The 27,501-nt window shown below is 32.9% G+C and overlaps 2 protein-coding genes across 3 annotated transcripts; one reads left to right on the forward strand and one right to left on the reverse strand.

Annotated features, from left to right (window-relative positions):
- Nucleotides 1–2,144: 2,144 nt before the first annotated feature.
- On the forward strand, nt 2,145–5,429 carry LOC123700903 (chromatin target of PRMT1 protein-like). Of its 2 annotated transcripts, none has more exons than XM_045648276.1 (5): nt 2,145–2,546; nt 2,810–2,955; nt 3,561–3,653; nt 4,189–4,319; nt 4,976–5,429. In XM_045648276.1, the coding sequence occupies exons 1-5, from the start codon at nt 2,343–2,345 to the stop codon at nt 5,113–5,115; spliced, it is 714 nt and encodes a 237-aa protein (XP_045504232.1). In that variant the 5' UTR covers nt 2,145–2,342; the 3' UTR covers nt 5,116–5,429. The 2 variants fall into 2 exon arrangements, with proteins under 2 accessions (XP_045504232.1, XP_045504233.1); XM_045648277.1 differs by having other exon boundaries at nt 3,564–3,653.
- Nucleotides 5,430–7,836: 2,407 nt separating this feature from the next.
- LOC123700925 (protein masquerade) lies at nt 7,837–24,827 on the reverse strand. Its single transcript, XM_045648301.1, has 14 exons — nt 24,609–24,827; nt 14,629–14,778; nt 13,998–14,111; nt 13,148–13,341; nt 12,407–12,604; nt 11,825–11,952; nt 11,299–11,423; nt 10,795–10,998; nt 10,458–10,529; nt 9,991–10,150; nt 9,401–9,588; nt 9,032–9,121; nt 8,729–8,883; nt 7,837–8,484 (listed from the first exon to the last, which is right to left on the reverse strand). The coding sequence occupies exons 1-14, from the start codon at nt 24,691–24,693 to the stop codon at nt 8,317–8,319; spliced, it is 2,031 nt and encodes a 676-aa protein (XP_045504257.1). The 5' UTR covers nt 24,694–24,827; the 3' UTR covers nt 7,837–8,316.
- Nucleotides 24,828–27,501: the final 2,674 nt, after the last annotated feature.

Here is a 27,501-nt window from a genome sequence, read left to right on the forward strand (position 1 = left end):
TTGTTCTAGGGTATTGCACCGACTACTTAGAACCACTTTTTTGCGTTTTGAAAGCATCGGTACTTGTCGTTAACTTAAAGCAAGTAATATTATGGTCATGAACTGTGACGTCGCACGAAACGCGCCAACTGGCCGCGTCGTTTGAATTCTCGATTTGAATTGGGTTTTTGGCTACGAAATTTTTTTCCCTTGTTTATATTAATGTTGTAAACTGTTGGATAAAAAAGAAAATCATGCATATTTCATATTGAGTATTCGCTCGCCTCCCCCCCTGAGTATATAATTATTATGTTCTGTGCTCTCCCCACAGAAGCAAGACGGCAAGCCACAAAGCAAACAAGTGCAAGCAAGATAGATATAAAAATTGCCTGGAATTTCCAAGCCCAATGAATATTTTCAGCCATTGTAATTTTCACCTGATTAGCAGAAATTAACCGAGTGAGTATTCCAAATTATAAATAAAAAATTATATCGTTTTATGAAAAAAGCCACAAAAAAAGCTTAAATCTTGAAATAGGTACTTTTATTTTATTTTTTTGCTATTTGGCTTTGTACCCAAGAAGCTTATATCTAATACACTGGAGATTGCACTATGACCAATAACTTGTAACAAGAAAATATGATCTAGAATGACGTCAGTCATGTTTTTTGTCTCTTTCTGTTGAGTGACCACGCTGGTTTGTAAATTCAGGATTTTTCAAAATAGAAAAACTAAAAATCATGGTCTATAAATAATAACGACAAAGGTATATTTTTAACAGTATTTATATTATAATATTATGGTCATACTTTATAGGTACATACAATTTTAATTGGTATAGAATGATAGTTTTAAACAACTTTTGGCTACAAAGCTTGGATATGAACCGATATATAGCATTAGCATCCTTTGTAAATAGAGGAAAGTTGTGATTTGCATCAGATGCTGTTTACCAAATTGTAAGCTACTCAGATCTTCTTTTGAAACGCGTTGCTTCGACTGGTCAATTTCAAGCCAAAATCATCAAAGAAAAACTGTTTAGCGGCCTTGCACAAATTTCAGCTAACATTACAAAGTTTATTTTTCAAAAGGTATTTTTTTCTGGGTCGTAATCCTCAGTAACCTTGATGGGCACATATATTTCTTTTTATTTTACTTTTTGGAAAGCTGAAATACGTAAAACAAAAAAAAATAAGGTAAGTTAAAAAAGTATAAATTTCAATGTAAAAACGAACAATCTCATAACTACATGTGAGTGCAATACCGATGTCGTGTGTTGTTTCATTACTAGTAACAATCTTTAAAATGGTGTTCTAAATTTTCATCATAATATTGTTATTACAATATATTCTCCTCGCTATCCATAAAAACTCGTCATCATGGTTACCTTACTTGTTAAATTTGTTTATTGAAAACTTGTTGAAAAATGATAAAGTATTGGGGAAATAACAAATTTAACATGACTGCTTACTAAAATGATGCTAAATTAGGCAATTTTTGCCATTGAAATGATTCTAAACAGGTAAATGCAGGAGTATTGAGGAATATTGTAAATAACGTAAATATACACTTGCCTGTGAAATTCTATGCCAGAATTCGGTGTCCAAACGCTTCTGCAATTTTGCACAATACAATGCATTCTTTATATTCGGAAAATATTCATTAAATAAGCAACAATATTAACTTAAATATTCGAAGCGACGCAATTTTTTTGACACACATGCCATATTGACAAAGTGAGAGTTGCTACAATTTTATTATGGTGACTACCCATAATCAGGGAGTATCGCTTTTTAATAATTGGTTCAGATACTTATTTTATTTAGCATAAATAATAATTGTCTCATCCAACAATGCTTCTGAATGACGTTTTTGGCAATTTATCAACAAACTCATGTACAAAAACTAACCTTTTGCACAGAATATTACAGCATACATAGTAGCCTTGGGAAAACTTCGTATTAACAGTGGCAATACCAAGTTAGGTGTGAAAGTGATAAAAAACATGAACTGGGCAATATTTTCTTGTTACACGTCAATGTTCATACCGAAATCTCCAGTGTATTAGATATAAGCTTCTTGTTTGTACCTAACCTAAGCTCTAAACTATCATCTGTGAATGTTAACCCGAAAAAATTCGAATGTCAAATTGACATTTTTAAAATGGCGTGACAATTGACATTTACGCGGCGTTATTGGTTATAAAGTTTTGCTATTTTTGCAGTTTTTTCCAGAAAATATAGAAACATCAAAATATTCATGATACGTTTGATGTATTTGTAGTTTGCTGTGCCTTACATTTTTTATGTACACTCATTATTTAGTAAAATAGGAGTATTTTAGTTTCGGCGCTTCTACCAAAATGTTGATCGAAACTTTGCATGGTCTGCATGCTACAAGCATAACACTGAACGAAAGGTTCACTCTACTGGCCCAAGCGCCTCCTCCACGCGTTATAAGACCAAAACGAAGATCTGTATCTCAATCCTATTCAAATAAAGGATTTAATTATGGTAACCAAAACCTCTTAGAAAAAATTGTTCAGCAGTTGGAACAAGCAAATCGAGTAAGTTGTAATTACTTTTTATTTATTATGAAAACGGTTAAAAAATCTCTATAGATCTAAGTGTGTAATATAACTAATAAAAAATTGATGAGGAACATCTTGTTTTTGATATCTTTGCACACCATAATGTAAAGAACTTTCTATAGTATATTCAACAGTTTATTAAATTTAACATTCTTTAGTCTAGTCTATAGTAGTAGCTACATTTTGAAGCTTATCATCATCGACTAGCAATTTCTACAAATTATTAATACTTATTTCAGAAAGTAGTCAAGCAGCGACTAGGACTTAGACGTTATGGCAGTGAAGGCAATTTGAACAAACTTCAGAGATCAAATAGCACAAGTAACCTTTCCCAATTTGGTGTAAAAAGCCGGCTTTCATGGAGACAGTCTAATGGAAACCTTAGGTAAGTAATTTTATGGGTAAAATATATGTTTACCAAAAAGTTAAAAATTGGGAGCATGTTGCAATTTCATTTGGTACATCCTGCACATTGGTGTTTGCTATTCACCTTGTGACTGGATAAATATTTGAAGAAACAGTATATCACTTTCGACTCCCAAAATATGATATTTCCAAGTAACTGCTGTATGAAATGATAATGTATAAAATCTCAAGACGAATAGCAGTTGCATTGCTTAAATATTGTACAAATTTTTAAAGAACAGAAAAAATTCACATGGCAGGTCTTGTGATCGAATCCTAATTTGAACCTGCGTTTTTCGAAAGAGTAGAATAAATTCGATTACTGGCATATCACAGGTGGCCGAGAAGTTGAAGGAGATGCCCGGGAGTGACGAAGGATGTGGGTTCGATTCCTGTGTCATGATGGAATTTTTCCATTCTTTAAAAATTTGTAAATTACCAAGTTGTTAAATTAAGTCTCTTTTGTCTGGAAGAGATAGCTGTTTGAGCAATAAGTCCGCCTGTTGTGCGTTGACTTATTGTTTATTCTCTTTTGTAATTTTCTCCTATTATTTTTGAATTTTTATATAACCATTATTTTGACAGCAGGTCATCAGCATTTAACAATCAGTTTGGATGGCGAGGCCGTGCGTTTGTGCGGCGCGGTACAAGAATAGGACTTACGAGAGGCAGAGTCAGGTAATATTTCTAAGTTTTTTAATATTAATACTTAAAATGAAAATAAGGATGATGTTTTATATTATTTCATGGCACTTAAATAATCTTTATATATAAAAATGAATCGCAAAATGTGTTGGTAAGCGCATAACTCGAGAACGGCTGAACCGATTTCAATAATTCTTTTTTTATTATATTCCTTGAAGTACTAGGATGGTTCTTATGTAGAGAAAACGTAAACATGTACCACGGGCGAAGCCGGGGCGGACCGCTAGTAACTAATAAATTTAAAAATCGGTGTGAGTGACATTGTGTACTGCATATTAATCAATTACTTAAATGTTTTTTATTTTTTTGTAACATACAGAAGAAATACAGAGCTATTAAAAAAATCTAAACATAATATTAACTTCATAATTCCTGTTTTAAAAATATTATTCTAAGATTTTAAATATATTATGTGTGATCTACTTCTGTATCTGTTCTTAAAGATCTAACCAAGCAGACACACAGATGGCGTTTTATGCTATGTACTAATTTTAAAAATTCTCCCCAGGGGTAGAGGCGGCCGTCAACAGTTAGGCAGGTTGCAGAACCAACGCCGCACTGTGGGCCAGAATGCGCGCGGTCGGGGCCGGGGACGAGTGCGGGGACGCGGACGGGGACAGGGACGGGGAAACAATAGAGGTGAATATGATGTACTAGCAAGTTTGATTGCTTCCATAAGGCATTTTTGGAGCTTGTTTTGATGCAGTGCTTCTATTAGTTGTGTGTGATGTTGTAGAGCTTATATTCCTAAGGGCGGCCGTACACGGACCACTTCAATCAGTTGAGACCGACGGTTAGAAGCCGCGACATTCATTCGTACACGGACTGCTCGAGCAGTCGCGACAGCTTCAAGCCGTCAACTGCGCGGTTAGAAGCGACAGCTCGAGCAGTTAACGACCGACCGCTTGAGCCGTCCGTGTACGTCGCTCAGCCGTTAACTGCTCGAGCTGCCCGTGTACGGCCGCTCTAAAACCTACTTACTAATCTAGGACGATCTCTAAGACCTACTTACTATAATAACGCTAGTGTGTGCTAACTCGCAGCAAAATCTCTTGCCTTGTCATCCTAGTCTACGTAGGCTTTTAGTCTTTCTTGATAGATTGACTATCCAAAAAAAAAATAATATTTATAACTTAAAATTTAAATCAATACTTCTTGAGATAAGCTTGTAATTTGAAACATTGTTATGTTTATACTGTTAGAAAAATAACTCACCTAAAAATTCCTCCATTCCATGTTTACGCGTTTACCTTTTTACAAGCAAACAGCGCTCAATTAAGCAATTTATTTTCCAGCGACAACTCCAAATGCAAAGAAGACGGTGCCCACTAAGGAAGAGCTAGATCTTCAGCTCGACCAGTACATGGCCAGCACCAAGTCAGCATTGGATAGACAACTCGATGCCTACATGGAGAGTGCTGTGAGAACAGAATAAGAGAAAAGAAGAAAAATATGAGATAAGAAGAGTAAAGAAGAGAGTGATTAGTGATTATTTTCTTTAACATCTAAAGTGGAAGTGAAGTGATTTATTAATTTTTTTATTTGCTTAACATTTTTAATAGTTAGTGTACATAGCAATTGTACATGTTATAAAGTCGGGCGTAATGGTAAGAGCATTTGTTGTCTTTAGTAACCAATTTGATTTCAAGACAAGTAATTTTTGACATGTTGACAATGATCCCACTTTTGCAATGCAATGGCTTTAAATACAGTGTCCATAAATGATAACAAATGAAAAATTTAGACTCATCTAATATATAAAAATCAATGCCACTTTTCGTTGTAATTCCATAACTCGAGAACGGCTGAACCGATTTCGATAATTCTTTTTTTATTATATTCCTTGAAGTACGAGGATGGTTCTTATGTAGAGAAAACGTGAATATGTACCACGGGCGAAGCCGGGGCGGACCGCTAGTTTAATATAAGTTATTAGATAGATTTGTTTACATAAAATATTATTTTTTATTGTATCTGCCATTTTTCTTAAAACAACACAGCGCAAATGTAATATTTAAATGTATGTACATTGCCTTGGATTGTTGGTTTAAAAAATGATTGGTTAAGAAATCATCTATTTTTATGGTAATAAAAAGTGGTTTAGTCATTTTGTAATGTTCATAAATTGCCTTTGAAAGTTTAATTTCTAGGTATTAATACTTGCGAAATATCACACTCATTATTATTCCATACAAATAGTTGTATTCATTTCCCAATATTTTTTACTTCAATTACTCGCATACACACGCAACTGTGCTTGAAGTTAATTCGTACAAAAAAACTGCTTTATCATCTGCTTGATTTATGATTTAGTGTTGAGATAGATGTATTGTTATAAAAAATAGTCTTAATTTCCAAAAAAAGAGCGTGTGTGCCGAGCACACGAGTCAGAAGTGGAACTTCTTGGGTATGATTCAAAGATACCTAAATCGTCGTCTTACTCCATGACGTGACGGTATTGCCACGACGCGACCTTGAAATTTTACTCTCAACGCACGCGACAAGCAGTTTGCCGCAATTCTTTCTCAGTAAATTTATTTTTTATAAGTCTTTCATATATTTAAATGTTATTGTATTACTTAATCCAAGCGAAAATATATCCAACAAACCAAATAACATTTCAACTATCAATTTAAATACATTAAGTAGCTTGTAGTGCTCATATGTACATGCTTGAAATTCACATACTTTATTTTTCTAACACAAAACTTACTTGAGATGTTAAATTTTGTGTAAACCTGTTCGTTATAATAAAGTCAAGAATATAATATGTATTATATATTTTTAAAATATTTTTTGTATAGTAAATAAGAAATAATGGAAAAATGTTTTACTGAAATAGTGGAATTGTCAAAGCTTTAGAGCTAGTGCACAAGAGCAACTTTTGTCTCCGCAACTATTTTGTCTCTCCCATCAATTATATGGGGAGTTGCGTCGCTACGTGCGCGCACTTTCATACTAGCCCATGGGTGGGAGAGACAAAATAGTTGCGGAGACAAAGTTGCTCATGCGCGCTACCTCTAAGTATATATAAACTCAAATGTCGAAAATGTTGCAATTTATATTTAAAAAACCAAGAAAAATAACAACTGTTGAGCTTTTAGCACATAACTTTAGTTATTAAGGTGAATTAGAAGAAGTGAGTTATTTCAAATTGTGTTGATTTAGTTATATTTCTTCCAAAAGTCAGCGCATATCTATACTAATATTATAAAGCTGAAGAGTTTGTTTATTTGTTTAAACGCGCTAATCTCAGGAACTACTGGTCCGATTTGAAAAATTCTTTCGGTCTTTCCCATTTATCGAGGAAGGCTATAGGCTATAAATCATCACGCTAAGATCAACAGGAGCGCAGCAATGCGGGTGAAACCGCGGAGCACAGCTAGTACATAATATATCTTTATGTTAATATTAAGGTTTACTATTTTTTGTTTATAGTTTCTCTTTTTTTCTTTGTAACTAAATACTTGTTTCTTTTTAGGTTAATTAAAATCTTGACAATGTAAATAGGTTAGTAGATGTAAGGAATAAAAGTTGGATTTTGTAAGAGGCTCTTTTTTATTACTTAAATTGCAAATAAGTATTGGTAAGTAGGTAGTAGTAGTAATATCTAGGTTAACTTAAAAGCTAAAGCCACCACTAAATACTTAGTGGATGTAAATATAGGGATTGTATAAAAAATAACACTTTTTATAAAATCTTTTATTAGAAAACAGACTAAAGTACATTTTACAATGTGCTACCATAGACTACATCCACTCTTAGATAAAAACTAAGCCTGAATAACAAATATCTATTTACACATCTTAAAATTACTCAAGTACAAATAAATACCTCTCTTTAGTATATCGAAGAAAATTGTGCGTAAAATGTTTTATTTTATATTTCCTGGAATTTATTTTTGAGTATAAATATTTTTTAGATAATGTCCCAAACATGAAAATAAATAGTTTTAAAGTGGAGAGTAACTAAAAACTTACAGTAATTATTATTCTATAATAAATAAATTAACCTATAATTAGGAATAAAATCGTATTTACATTATTTTCTTAGAAAATAAAATATAAATAGAGGAATAAATGCGTTTTTTTTTAATTTTGTGGGATCATTGCCCACAGAGTAGGTAATATTATGAACACAATGATTATTAATTATTATTATTGATTAAAAAAAGTAAACAATTTAAAAGATTCAGATTCCTATTAACAATAACATATTATAGCACCTTTAACGTAATATTTAAGGCAATGAAAAATATAAATGCACACTGGTTACTATCATACGAATTTTTGTGTAGTTCCGTTCCAAATTAAATGCAATGATAAATAAAATTAAGGTTTAGATTAAAATATAATCGATTATGAAGTAAATAATTGGTCGAAAGCTGGGATTTGAATTGGTCATGAATTGCAAAAAAAACTATTTACCTGTAAGAGTTCACACATCATGATTTTACCGACACAGATTTATTTTATCATGTAAAAGATACCACTTAAAAAATAAACCGAACGAAATAATACGTAAGTAGGTACCATATCTACAAATAAAATTGATTTTTTCTTTTGCTTAAACTAAAATTTTAGTTTCGCGCGCAATTCTTTATGGTACGGGAGGTACAGATGACATATTTCATAGATTACAGATTATTAACGGATATGATTTGATTGATCCAGCCAATAAACGAGGACACCTTAACGTAAACTCCTGGCACGTCTTTTCGTCCACAACCGAAGCCCCATGATACGAGACCTACTAATTCGTAAAAACCATCGTCTTGACATACTAGAGGGCCGCCTCCGTCTCCCTGTAAGTGAAAAAATAATTTTATAATCATATTGCTTATGATTTTTAAAGCTATTTAAAATAACGAATATTAAATTCAAATTAAAATTACTACTGAGATAATTTGTGATAATACGCAATAGGTAATGTTTATTGTACATACAGGTTGTGCTTCTAAAGTTTATTCTATCCTGATATAGAATATTTTAGATAGCAATGAACAATTTTTCATAAATTTATGAACTGATCTAAAAAAGAAAACTCACCTGGCACGCGTCATTTCCTTCCTCACCTCCCGCGCAGAACGAACTGGCGGGAAGAATGAATATCTTTTCGGTCACTGCGTTCACTTTTCGAATGCATTCCGCGTCACTCACTATGGGTAACTCGGCTTCTCGGACTCGAAGCGGTATGGGACCGCCTATAAATAATATTTTTTTTTATTTAATACAAATTTTAGAAATGTGGATAAATTAAACACAGAACAATTGTGGTTTAATTAATTAATTAGGTTTAATGCTGATACTATTAATTTAAAGATTTGTTTTGGTTTATTTGATTACACTTACTTTCTCCCATGTAACCGTATCCGGTGACAGTACAACGTTTTCCCGCGGCGTGGCTCACTCCGCGAGCCGGCAAGCACACCAGGCATACACCTTGAAGTATACAATTTTATTCATTCGTAATATTGAAATAATAATAAATATTGAAGTGATTATTTCATTGAAAATACATAATCTGTTTGAGATCTGTTAGAATTCGTACACATTTGGCTTATGTGTTGAATTTCGGTTTATAAAAAACACAGGTGTATGATTAGGATCAAGATATTTTGAAGAAATTAAGTATTCATTATAAATTATGTCTACCTCCAAAAATATTACTTCAGTCATTGTTTAAAGTCACATCGCACACAATACAATAAATCAACCAACCTTCCTTGAGCTCCGCTTTCCCATGCAGCTTCAGCAGCGCGATATCGTTATCAAGGGTCTGGCTATTGTGGTTGTGGTGGATGTATGTGGTGGCCACGCGGAGGGTCTGCGCGCCGGGCGAGCCGTACTTGCGCGTCAGGTCGTGGTCGCCCACGCGGACGTACATGGCGTCGCCGGAGCGGACGATGCTGGGGTATTAATGAATAATTTTTAAGTTTTGGAATGGTTTTTATTATGATATCACTATATTGTATGAAAAAAAAAAAACAATTTAGAAAAAAATATAGAGCATTATTTTTACTAAGTACTAGTTTCTTTTTTTGAAATATGTCTGAACAACAAAGTTCATTATAATAATTTGTAACTTCAAGTACTTTGGTTTTGAGTTTGAATGATTATTATTTTGTAGTTTTATTCTTAGTAAAATACGAATATTAGTATTCAATATAATAATAAAAAAATATATAAACTGTCTAATGTTAATGGTTATTCTATCTTTTATCACAGAAGATACGACAGTTGCCAGATTTGCCAGTGTAAAATATTACCTACTACATAAAAACCATTCACTCATTCATTTATTCACTCACTTGGTAACACAATGGGCAGCCGTAAGCACCCACTGCGTGCCAACCAGCGCGGCTCCACAGATGTACTGGTTCAAGCTGTTGATCAGCGCTGTCTGCCAGCACCATTCACCGCGCTCGCCGTCCTCGCCGCCCATCACGCGGCCCGCGCGGGATGATGTGCCTGACCATAGACAAGAGGATGTAGAGTTGAGCTTTTTTATGAGACCATAGATATGAGATAATAGATAATGTAGAGTTGAACTGTGGTTGAACCAAGGGTTAAACCTGTGGGTTGAACATTCAAATTTAAAATAAAAAAAGTTCGTTCGTCAACGAATCTTTCACGTCTTTATAAGATGCTTTTGCGCGATGCGATAATGTCGCCAACTGCAACGTAATAATCTAATAATGGTATGTAGTTTGCCGTATTTTAATGTAAAGGAAACATCGTATAATTTGTAAAAACAAGATAGAAAAGAGTTTATTACCTTTAACTCCACAGACGTATTTGTTGTATTTTTCGGGCGCTCGTAATGACGTCGCGTAATTCGGTTCGTATGCTGAAAAATAATAAAATCGTCATATATAGGTAATCTATGTTTTAACTTTTTTCAGAACAATTGTGAATTTCATGAACCTGTTTCATGTAATTTTATATACAAAAAAACTACTTTATTTCTTTATTCGCATCAACATAGTTGTTTTATCTTATGAACATATTTTTATCAGGTATAACCGTAACCTGTCTAAAATGGTGATAAGCTACATTACAAAAAATAACCAGATTAAAATTGATTTTTTTTTTTAATAAAGTAAAAAACCTACGCATAGGCGTTGTATGTGGTGGTGTGTAAGTCGGAGCGGGCGTGTACGTATACGGGGTCACGTATGTGTGCGGCGGGTGAGTGACCGCGAGCGGGAACGAGTCGTTCCTGTTGATACCCATCGCTTCTAGAACTTTCGATTTTGGCGCGCAACACTGCGTTCCCGCCTTTTTGCATTTGAACACGTCTGTCATTTCTGCGTTGCCTATGAAAAAATAAATGAATTTGATTAAATAAAAAGTGCCTTGTTTAGATTCAAACACAGTCAAATGATTAAAATAAACTGTGAAAGTAGATCTGTGACTGTGAAGCATTCTGTTTATGATCGTGTCAGATAATTACACTGATTTAAGGAAGTAAATCGATCAATGAAAAATAACGATATTATTTAGTCTTCTGTGCTTTATAATAAACATTTTGCTCGTTAATAAAGTTCTCACAATAAAGTCCTATAATTTCATACATATAAAAATGTCATCAATCATAATTTTATATTAATACTTACGGAAACAAGTGAAAGACAGCAAGGACACGATGCATGAGCCAGGGCAGTCAGGCCGCGGGTCCACAGGCGCGGGCGTCGTGGTCGTAGTGGTCGTGGTGGTCCGGGGCGTTGTGCGCGGTGGTAGCCTTAAGATATCAAATTGTTTATTTACTAATTTATGTACAGGCGAAGATTATATTAAACTGTTTTACTGGTAGACTGGTTGCTCCCTTAAGAATAAGTAGGTTGTTGTATTTTGTACGACTCTTTTTAATGTATCGACTATCGATAATCCAAATAATTGCTTAATTTTAATATTTGCTGTACTTAAGAAGATACTTCTTCTTCATTTTTTCACTTACATTATTTTTTGCGTATCTTAGATACGACTTGTATGTTATTTTGATCATAAATACTGCCTACTTGAATTCTTGTTTTAAAATTCAAAAGGTTTTGAGGCGATTTATTTATTTCTTAACTGTATACTTATATCTTTTTAAAATATAAGTATACAGTTAAGAAATAAAGACCATCAATAAGCACGAACCTAGTATTATCACAGCAGATGGAGCCACTAAGCTTACAGTTGGTGTGTGACAGGAGCACGGCGGGTCGCTCACAGAAGGCAGCCATTATGTTCAGCAGGCAGTAACCAGGGCAACGGGGGAGAGGAGCCTGGAATATGGAATGTATTACAGAGTGTGTTTTTCGTAAGTGTAGTGTGTATTGTTTGTGTGATTGTATGTTCGTACAATCACACAAAAATTACACGTTCGAATATACTATAATATGATAACTGAGAGTACATGCGTAGATTATGTTTTTGAGTTTCAGTTATTTTATTTATGTACCTAATTTTAGTTTAATTTCTCTGTGCAGTAAATAGTATTTAGTAGTACTTAGGTATTAAATAAAAGAGCGTTGAAGAGTCATAGTCAATACAAAAAAAGTTTAAATTACGTGTTAAATCATAACAACAAGTTCAAAAGTCTTCAAAAGCTAAGAATTCGGTGTATACTTTATTATGATTACATACATAAATTGGTTCTTTTTCACTCTCAAATACATACATACCTATAAAATTAGATACATACCACAGCTTGCAATTCTAAGTACAAAAACAACTTACCGGAGTAGTAGGCCTCGGTGTGGTACTTGTAGTGGGTCGCCTGGTTGTAGTATCGCCACCATCCGTGAGACAGCACGTGCCTTCTGACGGACAGACTGCATCTTCATCCACATGGTCGCATAGCAACGCGAACAGACCGCTTATACAGTCTCCACGGCACTTGCGACCTGGCCTTCTGGGTGCTTGTGTTGTTGTGAGCTAATGAAAAGAAAGAAAATAAATTTATAGCCAAAACAAAAAAATCTCTTAAAATTAAATGAGGCAAACGGACACAGCCTCAGCAAAATGCTGCGCACAAACAGCGCTGATTTACAGGCTGTACCGGTGATTGAGGTTCGTCTTAATATTATAAAAATGATAATGATATTTGTATGTATGTAATACAATATATATAGCAGGATAAAAATTGAATAAATATTATCTAAATCTATACAGAGAGATTTGACTGGCTATAGATATGAGCTAGCTCTACCACGCTCTACAAGACATGTGTGAAATTATTAGATTGATAAAATTACTTATATCAATAAATATTGTATGATTTGCAAAATTCTGTATTTCTTTTGTTAATTTAAAAATAATGCACCCAATATCATACATAAGTCTTATGTATTTTTCCTGTAGAACGTATGTATTTTAAAATTCATTATCAAATCATTTTAAAACTTTTCGAGTTTAAAAAAAAACACTATAATAAACGTTTAGCAAAACAGTTAATAAATTTCCTAGTATATTTCTTACCGCAGTAGTAGGCCGTTTAGTTGAATGCTTCTTCTCATTAGGCACCACCAGGTCTGATGGTCTACGGTCCCCATACCCATCCTTGGAGACACAGCAAAGCCTACCGGATACGCACAGTCCACCCGAAGTCAGGTAGGCTTCACAGTACTGCGTTAATCGGGACTCTACGCAAACGCCTGGGCAGGCTATGTTACCTGTAAAATGTATTTTTTAATATGGTAATAATGGGATATCTATTTCAGCTCTTATGTATAACAAATATAATTATTACATTATAGAAATAAACGAATGATAAAGTAAGTACCTACATAAAGTCATGTATTAGAATGCAATACCACATAAATAAACAATATTTATATTGTAACTAGCGGTCCGCCCCGGCTTCGCCCGTGGTACATATTAACGTTTTCTCTACATAAGAACCATCCTCGTACTTCAAGGAATATAATAAAAAAAGAATTATCGAAATCGGTTCAGCCGTTCTCGAGTTATGGAATTACAACGAAAAGTGGCATTGATTTTTATATATTAGATTATATCTTTTGAAATTTTTGATCTCAAATATAATTTATTCATTTTGTTTCTGTCTTGTTTGACTGTGCTTTCTTGCGTTGTATTCTGATTTATTTTATATAATGATGTTACTTTTTTTGTTATTTATTGCTGATAAAATTTTTGCTGAACTTTTTGCTTCTATATAACATGTATTATCTTCAATCTACATGTAACATAAAAATAATTGTTCACTCTTTCGATTTCCAAAAATACAGTTATATCTCTATTTTTTCTAATCTGCACAACGAATCTACATACGAATCCTAATACTAAATAGGGTGTACCTAATAATTACCACTGTCTTTATATTTGTCTGTTTGTCTGGTTGTGGGGTCCTCGTCGTCGTAGTTCTCCGTGGTGGTGTACCGGGTGGTGAACGGTCGTCTGGTGGTCACCATTGTGTCGTTGCCTGGAATAGTGATATAATTGTAGTTGTAATAGTGGTACGTTATTAAAGTGGGAAGTGTAAACGGTGCTTTATTTGAAAAAATCTTTTGTATCATTGAAACTTTTTTTGAAAAACCAGATTTGTAATAGAAAAAAATACAGAATAATTTATAATGCGTTTACAGGAAAAGGATAACTTGCTCTATGTTTCTGAAAAATGTTAGCTCTTGGTTTTAATAACCATTGCTGCAACCTAAAAATCAAACCTAAAGATATTTTTTGTAACACTAGCAATAAACCTTAGGTAGTGTAGTTTTCTATAAGAACAAGATTTAAAAAAAAGAGTGTGTGCCGAGCAAACGTGTCAGAAGTGAAGAGCTTTTATGTTGTAATAAACCTCTCTTGTTTATAATATTATTAGGTATATATAAGAAGTATTAAGGATTAATAAATAAATAACTAAGTATTAGTAAAGTAAATGATGAAGGGGAATGAATTTAAACAAATATTATGTAGAGGAATAAAGAATTAATCCTCACCTAGCGGTTCATCAATACAGCATTTCATGGACGGCTTCGGGCACTCCACCTCCTCCAGCACGTTGGAGCAGATGAGCGACGTCAGCGCGTGCATGCACACCCCGGGACAGTTCTTCGCGTCCACCTGGGTGTCCAGCGTGTCCAGGAGCCCTGGAAATTGGACACAAATAATTAATTACCTAGTTTTTTTTTTTAAGTATAAAAATCTTTATTGAAAAAGTATAAAATAATACATTTGAAATTTGGGGAAACTAAAGCCTGTGTTAGTTGGAAACTGTGTTACACGCTTTAGAATCCCTTCACAATTTTTGTAGATGGGTTGCCTTTTCCAAATTCCAACTTAAAATATAATTAAATTACAATTTAAACAAAAAAAAAAAAAGATTTCATGTATGTATGTTTATGTGTGGGTGGGTGTGTGTGGGTCTGTGTGTGGGTGTGTGTGTGTTTATGTGTGTATGTGATAATCATAATTCATTAATTAGACTAATTAGTTTAAAGTAATGGGTCCTTTACACAATGGGCAGCGTTGGGCGAGTAGAGGCAATCACGAAAGTGTAGAGGGCCTAAATGTCTATGATCGGCCATTATTGTAGATTATTTTATATTTATAATCACCGTAATGGCGGCAAATTTCGACGAGCATATTTTGTTTTATTTAATAATAAGATTCGTCCCTTTAGTTTCTGTGATCTGTGGATTCGTCAAATGTCGCATAGATATTAGATGTCGTTCTTTAAATTATTAGTAGTTAGTTACCTATCTAGAATTTTTTTAACTAAAAATTAGAAAAGAAAGAAAGGGAAAGTATTTATTGCCAAACTATGAAGTGAATACATTATCGAAGCCTCGGCTAAATGCTGCATGGAACACGTTCGAATTACTTAATTAAATAAAAACGATGCGTGATAAGTACAGACCAAGATTCTATAAGATTTCTTCTATATTTCAACTAGGTATATTTAGAAGTTGAAACTTGAAAGTTCAATAAAATATATTAATAAATATTCAATAAATAATATTATTCTAATAAATATTCAATAAATAATATTAATTCTATAAATATTTGTGAAATAACATAATATATAAAATAGCGCGCCTAAATAAGTACAGTTAAAACTACAACCTTATTGCCATGGCTGTAAAAGCTTCATCCTACCATTATACTTGACATGCATGCATGCAACTTAAGCTTATTATCAGATAAAGCTTCTACCATCTTTTTATCCTACAATAATTACAAATAACAAGATGCGCAAACATTTTCACCAAACCATTGATAACATGACGCATCCATTCAACTTTTACTAGCTCAATGTTTAGCATGCTGCGGCCGGCGCCCGCGCCGCTTTTCAACTAAACGTAAACGAGCAACTAGTTAGGTACTAGCTGGATAGCTTTCACGATCACAATAATTATATGTGCTATATGGCGATATACGTTTTATTTGATTTACGTCTGGCGGAAAAGTGGTTTACCTGAAAAGCTTTGATTATTCATATTGATAATTGATCAAAAGTGTGCGCGAATGTTTTAGCACTTAGCAGTCAATCTTTTTTTTATTATTTTCTTCCTACATATTGAGATATCTATAGCTCAATATACAGGTGACAATCAATAGTGAAGTGAATGAGAAATGCATCACACCGTTAGAGTTTATAATGCAACGATAAATAATCGTCACCAATGTCAAGGATAATAATACCTATGTTGGAGGGTGTAATAAAAAGCACATAAGTCCAAGATTATCAACAACATAATAGATCAGAAAACAATAAACTAACACCAAAGCCTTGCCCAATGTCATTGGCAAGTTTCCACATTCCAGAACAAGTAAACAGTTGATCGGAGATTGACTATTACCTAACGGTTATCCTAACCCAAAAACCGGACCGCATTCCACGTACTGTTACCTCCTTCGGTAAAAAAGGAAATGGCCTCTGACATAACTTAAAAGAAGAAGCGAGCTGTGTATTGTATTATTTCTAGTGTAGTTTATCGAATATATTCTAAAGATTATTATAATGTATGGAATTGTAAATTAACTTGATTTCCAAAGTCATGACAATTCAAACATTAACTTGCTATTTATTAGGGACTCATATGTAATAGGTATTATAAGATTATCCTATAACATCGCGTGTCTTATGTTCTCTTATCATTAATCAACTACGTATGTGAAACGAATGGTAATGTGATCAAAATTCGTGTGAAAGTTTGTTATTTTTATTCGTAGACATCTAGACAGGTTGATGTAATTATATAAATTTTTAATAGCTAGGTACTAATAATTATGACGCTAAGAAATATAAACTTTAAGTAAATTTATGATTTATTGAAATTTAACAAAAGCACCGCATAATATTTATCCATTACTTATTTTCCGATGTATGTTTCGATAAACAAGTTTATTATCGAACAAAATAAACCACTCACACCATAAAATATTATATTCAATGAAACACACGTAAAATATCATTATTTCCAATAACAATTACGCGTAAACTTGTGTCTTGAATCGTAAACGAGTGCCGTTAGCCGATGACCTAAGAGGAGAAATCGTATGCCGAAAATGAAAGTACATGCAAGTGACTTTAGTACTAGCGGTTGCCATGGTTTCCGTCTGAAGCGAGTCCTTATTCCTTGCTATTGTTGTATGTAATATAAGTTTATAAATCTATACTTAAAACTGTTAATGCCCTTACATATTATATATTTAAACACATTAATAAATAAACAGATAATACTATAGGACTTCAAATTAAAACGTCTCTTGTTTTATTTATCGTTTAAGAGCATCCGGAGACCTCGGTCATTCAGTGGGCCACAGATAAGCACCTTTTAATTTTTATACCTAAGTTTTTAACTAAATATCTATCGAATGTTGACATGTTGTATCACAAATGGGTCTTATTAACTAGGTAATTATTTGACTGAATTTAGTACATACAATTGCACTAAATTCTAATTAGGTAACGGTTCTTCATTACGTATCAAAAGATACAATAAAAACTCTACTTAAAATATAACAAAAAATATATAGGTAACTTTTAAGTACAAAAACAACATCATAGCTCAGTAAACTGTAAAATAACATATAGCTGTCATCGTCTTGATGTAATTAGAACATTAGAGTATACTAACAGTGTAGAACTGGTCTAATAGCTATTGTAGAAAGTGCCGGTTGGATCTTGACCGGTTTGCAGACGTCCTAACGACTTCAGAGTTATTACGAAATGAAAGTAATAATGTAATACGCTTTTTGTGTGAAATATATGTTTTGATACAAAAATGTTACTTGCAACATTTTTCGCTTCAACCCTGCCGCCTGCGTCATCTTCAAAAGAATGATAAACGGACGATAAATTGGCTTCATAATGTATGTTTGTTTGGTTTCTTTTATAATGAAACAAGCGACGATTGACATGATTTTCTTTGTAGAGATGGATAGTAGAGAATATGAAGTGTTTGATATTACGATTCAACCTTTTACAGGAGCTTATACAATTTTCATTCTTGAACCTAATACCACAGACTAATAATAATATACTACGTATACAACTAATACCTACTCAATTGCCATAGCTAGCTGTGCTCCGCGGTTTCACCCGCGTGGCTTCGCTTCTGTTGGCCTTACAGTGTTGATATATAGCCTTTCTCGATAAATGGGCTATCAAACACCGAAATAATTTTTTAAATCGGGTCAGTAGTTCTTGAGATTAGCGCGTTCAAACAAACAAACTTCAGTTTTATAATATTAGTAAAGATTTCAATATCTCAATTATCAAAGGCATTTCTAAACGCTAACATATATACATATATCTATACTCTTCAAGGAATTATATTATTTTATCCGCATTGTTAAAGATATGAAATTATTGGTCGATGAATTGGAGCGTTTTCCTCAATTCAAATGAACCGAACCAAAATTACAAGGAAATTATACACAGTAATGTTTATATATAAATTAATACTAATATTATTATTATAATTGTGAAAGTAACTCTGTCTGTTTGTCTGTTACTCAATCACGCCTAAACTATCTACTGAAGTACTGAACCAATTTTCATGAAATTTGGTATGGAGATATTTTGATACCCGAGAAATATAGGCTACTTTTTATCCCGGGAAAATGACGTAATCCCGTAAATCTGACGGGAACGGGAACTATGGGGGTTTTTCTTTGACTGCGCGGGCGAAGCCGCGGGCGGAAACCTAGTCTTATATAACAATATCAATCGAAACTAACGTCCATCTGTCTAAGACACTATTAATTAATTATTAGCCGCTGTCTGTGGGCGGTCATTCACCGGCGAGAAATCGACTGACAAACGACCAGCGTATGTTGATCTCTCCTAGTATTCAGTCCACGTGGATTTTTATAAATATTATTAAAACTTCAGTCATGAAGACATATTAAGTTTTCATTGTGTGGGAGCTAATTTTTTATCTAAGTGAGCAATAACTGATAAGAGACAGCAATTTCCTTCGAGAATAAAATATTAAAAGAAGTTATTTTTGCTGAAACAAACACTAAATTTCTACAATAAAATCCTATCATAAATATCTTGGAATAAAACTCCATTCCTCAAAATTATAAGAAATTCTGTAATCTGAAAAATGCTGTAAGGTCCATCAATCAAATACAATTTTTTTGTGTTTTGTTACATAATAAAACCACAAGATGAAATATAAATTTATAATGTTTCACAAGACTTCACATACCAAGTTGTCATCCATATTGTTATATATTTTAAAACGACTCTACAACATTGTCATTCAAAAATTAAAAATAAATTACAATCAATGTAACATTATGAACAATTTAATTACTTGATAATGAACAAATTATTTAATAATTATTGTTATTTGTACAATAATGAGATTGCACTTCCTATATTTTACGTGTGTCACGAAATAAATGTCAAACGGTAATTTTTTTTCATTAAATAAGTGTGTGTCATTGAAATCAAGAGTCGTCACTAGAATTATTTAACCTGTGTAATTTTAATTACATGAATTTGTTCTTAATTTCTAGAGATATTTTTATATGTGCAGTAATTTTCTATAGTTTTACCTTCGTTGAACTATATAATATGTACCTAGTCTATTGATAGGTACTCTAGAGTCGAGTGTATGATTTTACCGATTACAAGATTCGAAGCCGCTTCATCAAAATGGCTTCTTAGATATTCTGCAGCCTCTATGGGATAGATGGCTACATAGAATTTACAATTCGTACAAAAATGAGTAATATACAGATGTACCTATAAAGCTTTGTGTAACTTTTGTATGTTTTATTTATTTTTATTTTTGTTTAAATTGAGGCACAAAACATTTGTTATATCGGCTCTACAATCTGCATTACGTTTACTTCGAAAGTTATCACGTGTTCATTATTTAAAGCTGTTTAAAAATACTAATAGTAGTGGTAAAACCTTAAACAGAGCCTACTACGTATCATCTATAATTAAATTAGATGTCTCCAGAGGACTGTGTTTTTGATAGAGTTTAAAGTGTAGTTGCGTCAATAGCAGAGGTTGTAACTTGTGACGTCGGCACTTTCTCTGTACCCCTTTCCCTCGAGTCCTTGTGACAGAGACGGTAACAAATCATACGACAAACTTTTGATAAGTTAATCATGTTGATCAGACTTGCACCAAAGAGACTGTCATTTTAGATTGATACCTTTACAGCTAAGCTCTTCTTGTGGGATTTAAATATGAAATATTGTCTAACATAAATAACATACTTTTATTTCGTCTGATTTAGTAAGTAATAGAAGAAGATTATTATTTCATAAATCGTATACGCTCTATACGTTGCATGCACTCTATCTTGACGATTTACTCAGTCGCGTCGTCGTATGCTTTTTAGACACTGTTGAAAATCAATTATTTATTTTCAATAAAAAAGCTATAAGTAAAATAAATTTGGTCAACATCATTGACGTAACTATTGCGATTAACAATATATATTTTACAGTAAATAAGTTTGTAATAAGCTTAGGTAATAAGCAATTGAAAAAGAAAAGATTAAAATTGATTCGAATTCGAACTAGCGTGTCGTGGATTCGAATCTACATCGCGCGTAATTATTTCAACTGACAAACGAGGCGTCAAATAACAATTAATGATATAATTATATTAATTTTGTTTAACTTCAATATTGTTCAGTATTTGCGTGAGAATGTATACAAGGAAACATTTAAAAACTTTAAATACAATTCTAAATGCTTTGTATATTGTAATATAGTTGTTAAATAAGTAAAAGTGATCACTTTAATTTAATTTTACGATCATGCATTTAAGTTTAGGACAGCCTCTTTGGTACAGTGGTGGACGCGTGAGCGTAAAACCGAGGGATATATTGTGTTCGATTCCCGGTGGAGACGAAGAAAAAAAAATCTCGGTCTGGCAGGACACAGAAGGCTGATCACCAACTTGTCCCTAAATAAAATCGATCAGTGAAACATATGTATAATATTGTATAATAAATAAATAAATAAAATAAAATTGTTTTATTTCAGGACATGTGTTCCCATATGGAAGTTAAAGTATACAAAATCAAGATAAAAATTAAAAACAAAACAAACATCATGCATATTCCCTTGACTTCATAGATCTAATAACATAATGTGATGCATGAACATTGTACCAGTAAAGAAGTAAAGGATAAGGATATAATGCCTTCCCCACTACGGGACATGGGACTTCACTTTTATATAAGTTTAGAGTAGACATCTTTTTATTTGGTATGTGTATAATTACAGGTAAATTATAGACACGATAATAGTATTATAATAATACTAATAGTAATAGTATTATTACCGTGTGATAATGACAAAGGCAAAATTCAATTTACACATATAATATATAATAGACAGGAAAATAGACGAGACTAAAACAGCCCACGAATTAGGATAAAACAAAATTTTACATAACAACAATAGGTACAGTAGGTTTTGTGTATGTTTTTGATTGGGTTTCATCAAAGTCTAGTCACCTTTCAAAATATATTCAGCTAAACCTATAAACATTTATTTTCCTTATACGAAATACCTTAAGTATACTAAACAAATCTTTCACAAATCAATTTTCAAATCAAAACATAGTTTGATTGTTATTTAAAGCGACATCGCGTGCGAATAATTTGAGATCATGGCTCTATCGTGAGAGAAACCAATTTGTCAATTTATTTTGTTTATCAACTATGTAGTATAAAATACACTACATAGTATAAAACAAAGTCGCTTTCTCTGTCTCTATGTCCCTTTGTATGCTTAAATCTTTAAAACTACGCAACGGATTTTGATGCGGTTTTTTTTAAATAGATAGAGTGATTAAGAGGAAGGTTTTAGTATGTAATTTATTAGGTTTTGACAAAGCGAGCGAAGCCGCGGGTGGTAAGCTAGTAATTTTATAACAATAAACCAATCTTCGCTTCGTTAAATGATGTTTCATAGACCATTATGTTAATTGACTTTATTTGTTGATTCAATTACTTTCATGCAGATATTAAATTATAATTTTCCATAACTTCAGCTCAAATTATGAAACCTGTATAGATCCATGGACCCAAATGATAGATCTATCATTGATTAAATGTTAGCGCTTGTAATTAGCGGATATAATAGCTCGCTATATGAATAGTAACTTTCTAAAACATTTACTAGATATTATTTCAAATTATTGGTTTATGTTGTTGTATAAAATTATATTAGTCTAAAGTTTTTACATCAATGTGTATCATTTATCATTTATATTAATCAACACGATCATTATCTTGTAGAGTTGTACATCATAAGCGTAGAGCCCTACACTCGTTGATGTCTTTTCAAAGGCACGTTATTGTCGTAATTTTCCTTAATCTCAGCTATAATAATTATGAATATTATGTTTAAAATAGGTTATTTTTTAGGAAAACGATGTCGTGGTCTTCTAGTGTAGAACTGTAGAATAAATTATCACATAACGTGCTTAACGGCGTACGCACCGTTATCACGACCTCTTACTATCTACTCGCGAATTAATAGTCATTATATCTTATTAAATAATAAATTGATTCTATTCTATATTCGTAAATATATGTGTATCATTAAGACTGTTATCTAATTGTTGTAGACTTTTCGTGCTTTCCTATAGCTTTCTTTCTTATGGAAAAAACAAACTTGATTCCATGATTTTTTTTTTATTTTTTTTATGCTATAGGATAGCAACCGAGCAGACGTGTCGCCTGGTGTTGCGATACACGCCGCCCATAAGCATCCACTCAACTAGGAAGTGGATGTGTTGCTATCCTCAAAGGAATTTGGAAGGATTTAGGGAGAAGGGGGCGAGGATGGGAGGGAATGAGGATAGGAAAGGAGAGGATGGGTAGGGATGGGAAGGGATGTGGGCCTCCGGACCCCTCACTCACCGTACGGAACGCGACAGTAAACTGTCACTATGGCGCCGATATTCTGTGAGGGTGTGGTACCTTCCCCGGTGCGAGCGTGGCCCAATTCGTGCCGAAGCATGCTCGACTCCTACTTTCGTTAATTGTTAGTTATATAATTGTTAGTTATATTAATTTTCGTTCGTTTTTAGTTCGATAATTGTTAGTTATATTAATTATCTCTACCCAGATAGAGATTATGAAGAGTATGAATTATTAATAAGTTGATTCTTATTTGTTTTGGGAATAACTTATACTTAGGTCGTTTGTATTCCATTGTATTTGATTTCTACGCGTTCCTAATTTTTATAGACGGAAGCATGGTTGGATAAATTATAATTCATTAAATTTTCGCTAAAATAAAGATGTATGTACCTATTGATGATGTATGTATTTCGATTATAATAACTTATTAGTTTTTTCCTAGTAACAATATTTTAGAACGTTTTTCAAGTGTTTGTAAAAAATAAGTGAGTATGAAGTTATTTGGATCTATTGGAAAACATATTTACAATCGGATTTAAAACAAGATTGTCCCTTGGAAATATTTTTTTGATCGAGATCGACATTCATTTTAGTTTATTCTGGATTTTGATCAAGGGACAACCTGTTATTGGATATAATATAGTTTACAAGTTTTCTTTTGTTCTATTTGTGTTATCTGTAGACTAATAACAATTCGTGCTTGTAAATTTACACGTTAGACATTACTTTCTTCTTTTTCTTGCTTTCTGACCACTGCTCGCGTGTACTTCAAGTTATCACGCACTACCTCCTATGCCCTAATTAACCCCCCTAAAAACATGTCGATGTTTATTTCTGAAGTATTCTTTCATGCACTTTATATAGGTATGTCATATTTATAAGCTGCATCATTGCGTACACTGTTTTGTTCGTATAAATGTTTATAGGTATAGTAAATAGTATTATAAGTACATAGTAAATCTTTGTTGATATTTAAAATCATCATTAAAATCATAATTGATCGATGTCTGTTAGGATAATATCAATAATCACTACAAATCAAAAGAAATCGCTCGCATTCATGAATAATTTATGTCAGAAACCGTTTTTTCTCTGCAATAGAGATCATTACGGTTATAACACGATTTTGATAGAGTCATAAATCATTTTAGGAGTCATTTAAATAAATATTAATTGAAGATTCATCCGATTTCCTATCATCTGCGAGCCGTTTCGCATCAACACACATAAATTCTTAGATGTATTTCTCTGAGCAAGAGACAATACGCTGTTGTGCGACGGTCAGAAACAGATTCCCCGTTACTAGTCAGGTGGTAACGGTATATCTCGCCAAATTAGTCCGGAATTTATTCATTACTCGTTTGACCCTGTTATTTATGTATGTAGGTTACTCATTTGGCCCGACGTTGTGTGAAAACTATGAGTTTAACTGTAATTACAATTACAATTAACGTGTACTTAATGCATAAAATTTAGAAGAGTACAGTTAACAAAATTACCGTTAATTATTTTACTCTATCAATAAATGTATTTTTTAATAAAAAAATAGAGCTAGGTACCTGACAGGAAAGAGCTCGCGAAGGATTCATCCTGAGAGCGAGAGAAAGGCAGAGCCAGTAGTAATGCCACAATAATCACTTTCATGGTGCACGTCACTGGGTCAGGAGCGCGTGCGCATGGCGTGCGGGCGCCGCTTCGCGTTACCGTACACTAGCCGTAGTGCCCGGAGCCGCTGTGGTTGCCAATAGCGACGGAACTCGGCCGCAGAGTAAGGTATGCGAGCGATCGGTAGAACTGTTACCCACTTTCTGCCTTCCTGTTGCCGTTTCCGACGATACAATGTCAATGCAACTTACAGGGTCAGTGATGGTTTTTAGATCGTGGGATGTTTGAATGTGCTTTATGTGTGATAGAGAAATATGTATATTGGTCTTTGAGTTATTGATTTTGGATCAACATCGATCACATTGCGAATAGACTTTATTAAATATATAATTAAAATGTTCGAATGATGAATGTACCACTAGACAGTAAGTAGAATCTGTTTCACTAAAGGAATGTTACAATCCTAAATTTGTCATTATAAATTTGTAAATTTTTATAGAGCATTAATATCTATAAAAATATACACCGTCTTATAATTCGTTTAAGATAATATAATTTTCAATCATTCAAAACTATATAGAGTTTAAGAGAATTAAGTCTCTACATTTTAAAGTTTTCTCTACAATAGTTCGATTCCACCAATGAAATTAGTACAAGACGCATTTTTATGATTTTCAATATATTAATTACGGAAAAAAACAATGACCATAATTTGAATATAAATAAGGGATGACCATCTTCTAGGCAAAGTTTATTCACAAAATGCCGCATCTGCGTTCTCTACTCTATGGCAAGTAGCAAGTCCAAGTGACTGGAGCCAGCGGACACTCGCTCGTCACACCGACGTGGTAATGAATGGATACCGTACCATTGATTAACATCTCGAATAATCAAGAACAAATTGATAATATCACTGATTAAACACGTTACGACTCATTTAAAACGAAGAACGAACTTAAAACGATTTTATTTATGATCGCAAACGTAAGATTCGAATGGTAGAGTTAAATGAAAATGAAATAATTTTGTTGAAAGTTATCAGTTTCTAATTCAAATACTTACACTAAAACCAATCTCTAGAAGCAGATAATTATTGAATCTTGAATCTCTTAAATATTATAATTGGAATGAAAGCGTAGTGTAGATTATGAGAGATTTCTAAAAAAAAAACTATTTTTTTTCTAGACTGTAAAAATATAATGAATAGTAAGTACTTCATATATTAGGTACTACTATAGGTAATGCAACAACGTAGCTTCTTTTATTGTTTAAAAAAGTACATGTTAAGTATATAAATTATAATTAATTAGGACTTGCTGTTCCGCGCAGCTTCACCCGTGGCAAAAAGAATTACTTATTTCAATGTGTGTTATATAGGTAGGTACATATGCTACATTCTGCCAAGTATGATCAAAATTCGTTCAGTGGTTTTCGCGTGAAAGAGCACATTTTGCATTCATACAAACTTTCGCGTTTATTATATTAGTAGGAAGAATTCCACGAAATTTTAGTCAATCCGTTTCGAAGAGGAAATTGTCGGAATTACTAACTTTCTTAATATGAGTCAACTATTTTACACGACATGAGATTTTAGATTAACATTTACAAGATTAATTATTACCTCTACCACTACTTACCAATAAAAAAATAGGTACATACTGATTTATATAATTTCTGATATATCTCTTTCTTTATATATTTTTAGTCTGTGAATTATTTTGTATGTAACCGATATGATTGTATAGTGTAGGTATACAGTACCTATCCGACTCCTTTATACTATATTATGACCCATTTAAATTCAAACTTATCAAGGATGTGACAGAAAAAAAAAATCATAAGTTTGAGCGTGTTCTTGTTAAGTTTTTGAACTTACAAAGTTTGCAACAATGTTTGCAAAATACTTACACAGACTGACGCCATACATCGAAATCCTGCTGCCTATGTAGTAATTCTTAATATATTATATAAATCTCGTGTCACAATGTTTGTCCTCAATGGACTCCTAAACCACTTAACCGATTATAATAAAATTCGCACACCATGTGCAGTTTGATCCAACTTGAGAGATAGGATAGGTTTTATCCTGGAAATCCTTCGGGAACGGGAACTATGCGGGTTTTTCTTTGAAAACGCGGGCGAAGCCGCGGGCGGAAAGCTAGTAATAATAAATAGATTTTTGTCAAGTATTCAACAGGGATTCATTCGTATCAATAACTTATTAGCTTTACTTTTAATAGACATCATATTTTGTTCCTGTTTGCTTGAACGCGCTTATCTCAGGAACCATAGGTCCATGTAAAGTAAAAATTATTAGGCTTGTAACTTTTCGATGCTAGTTTAATGTGATAGATATTAATAATTTACCTAGCTGTTGGATTGAATGGCAGAATAAAATTTAAGCATATAATAAACTAGTGGTTCGCCCCGGCTTCGCCCGTGGTACATATTTCGCAATAAAAAGTAGCCTATGTCCATTCTCGGGTATCAATTAATTATCTCCATACCAAATTTCATGCAAATTGGTTCAGTAGTTTAGGCGTGATTGAGTAACAGACAGACAGACAGACAGAGTTACTTTCGCATTTATAATATTAGTATGGATAGATGGTTGCGACATTTACGCAAAAATAGGATGAAAAATTTAATATAAAATGTGTGTGTGTGTGCTGCCAAAAAATTCAGAGGAATACTTCTTTCGGCTCTAGACAAGGGTCGGCGAATGGTTGATAAGGTTATAAAAAATAAAACAATAATTCAATATCATATTTTATTTATAATTCAATCATAATGTCGTATAAATAAAAAGCTATGTTCGCAGATGTTTTCACTACAGTAACAACTACA

This window comes from Colias croceus, chromosome 20 (assembly GCF_905220415.1).
Source record: "Colias croceus chromosome 20, ilColCroc2.1".
Taxonomy (NCBI): domain Eukaryota; kingdom Metazoa; phylum Arthropoda; class Insecta; order Lepidoptera; family Pieridae; genus Colias; species Colias croceus.

Excerpts from the sequence above, each read along its gene's own strand:
- LOC123700903 (XM_045648276.1), top strand. The coding sequence starts at position 2,343 with ATGTTGATCGAAACTTTGCATGGTCTGCATGCTACAAGCATAACACTG. Across the intron at positions 2,956-3,560 it reads CAGTCTAATGGAAACCTTAG|CAGGTCATCAGCATTTAACA; the intron begins GTAAGTAATTTT and ends TTATTTTGACAG. Across the intron at positions 4,320-4,975 it reads GGGACGGGGAAACAATAGAG|CGACAACTCCAAATGCAAAG; the intron begins GTGAATATGATG and ends TTTATTTTCCAG.
- LOC123700925 (XM_045648301.1), bottom strand. The coding sequence starts at position 24,693 with ATGAAAGTGATTATTGTGGCATTACTACTGGCTCTGCCTTTCTCTCGC. Across the intron at positions 11,424-11,824 it reads ATCTGCTGTGATAATACTAG|GCTACCACCGCGCACAACGC; the intron begins GTTCGTGCTTAT and ends TGATATCTTAAG. Across the intron at positions 8,485-8,728 it reads AAGGAAATGACGCGTGCCAG|GGAGACGGAGGCGGCCCTCT; the intron begins GTGAGTTTTCTT and ends TTTCACTTACAG.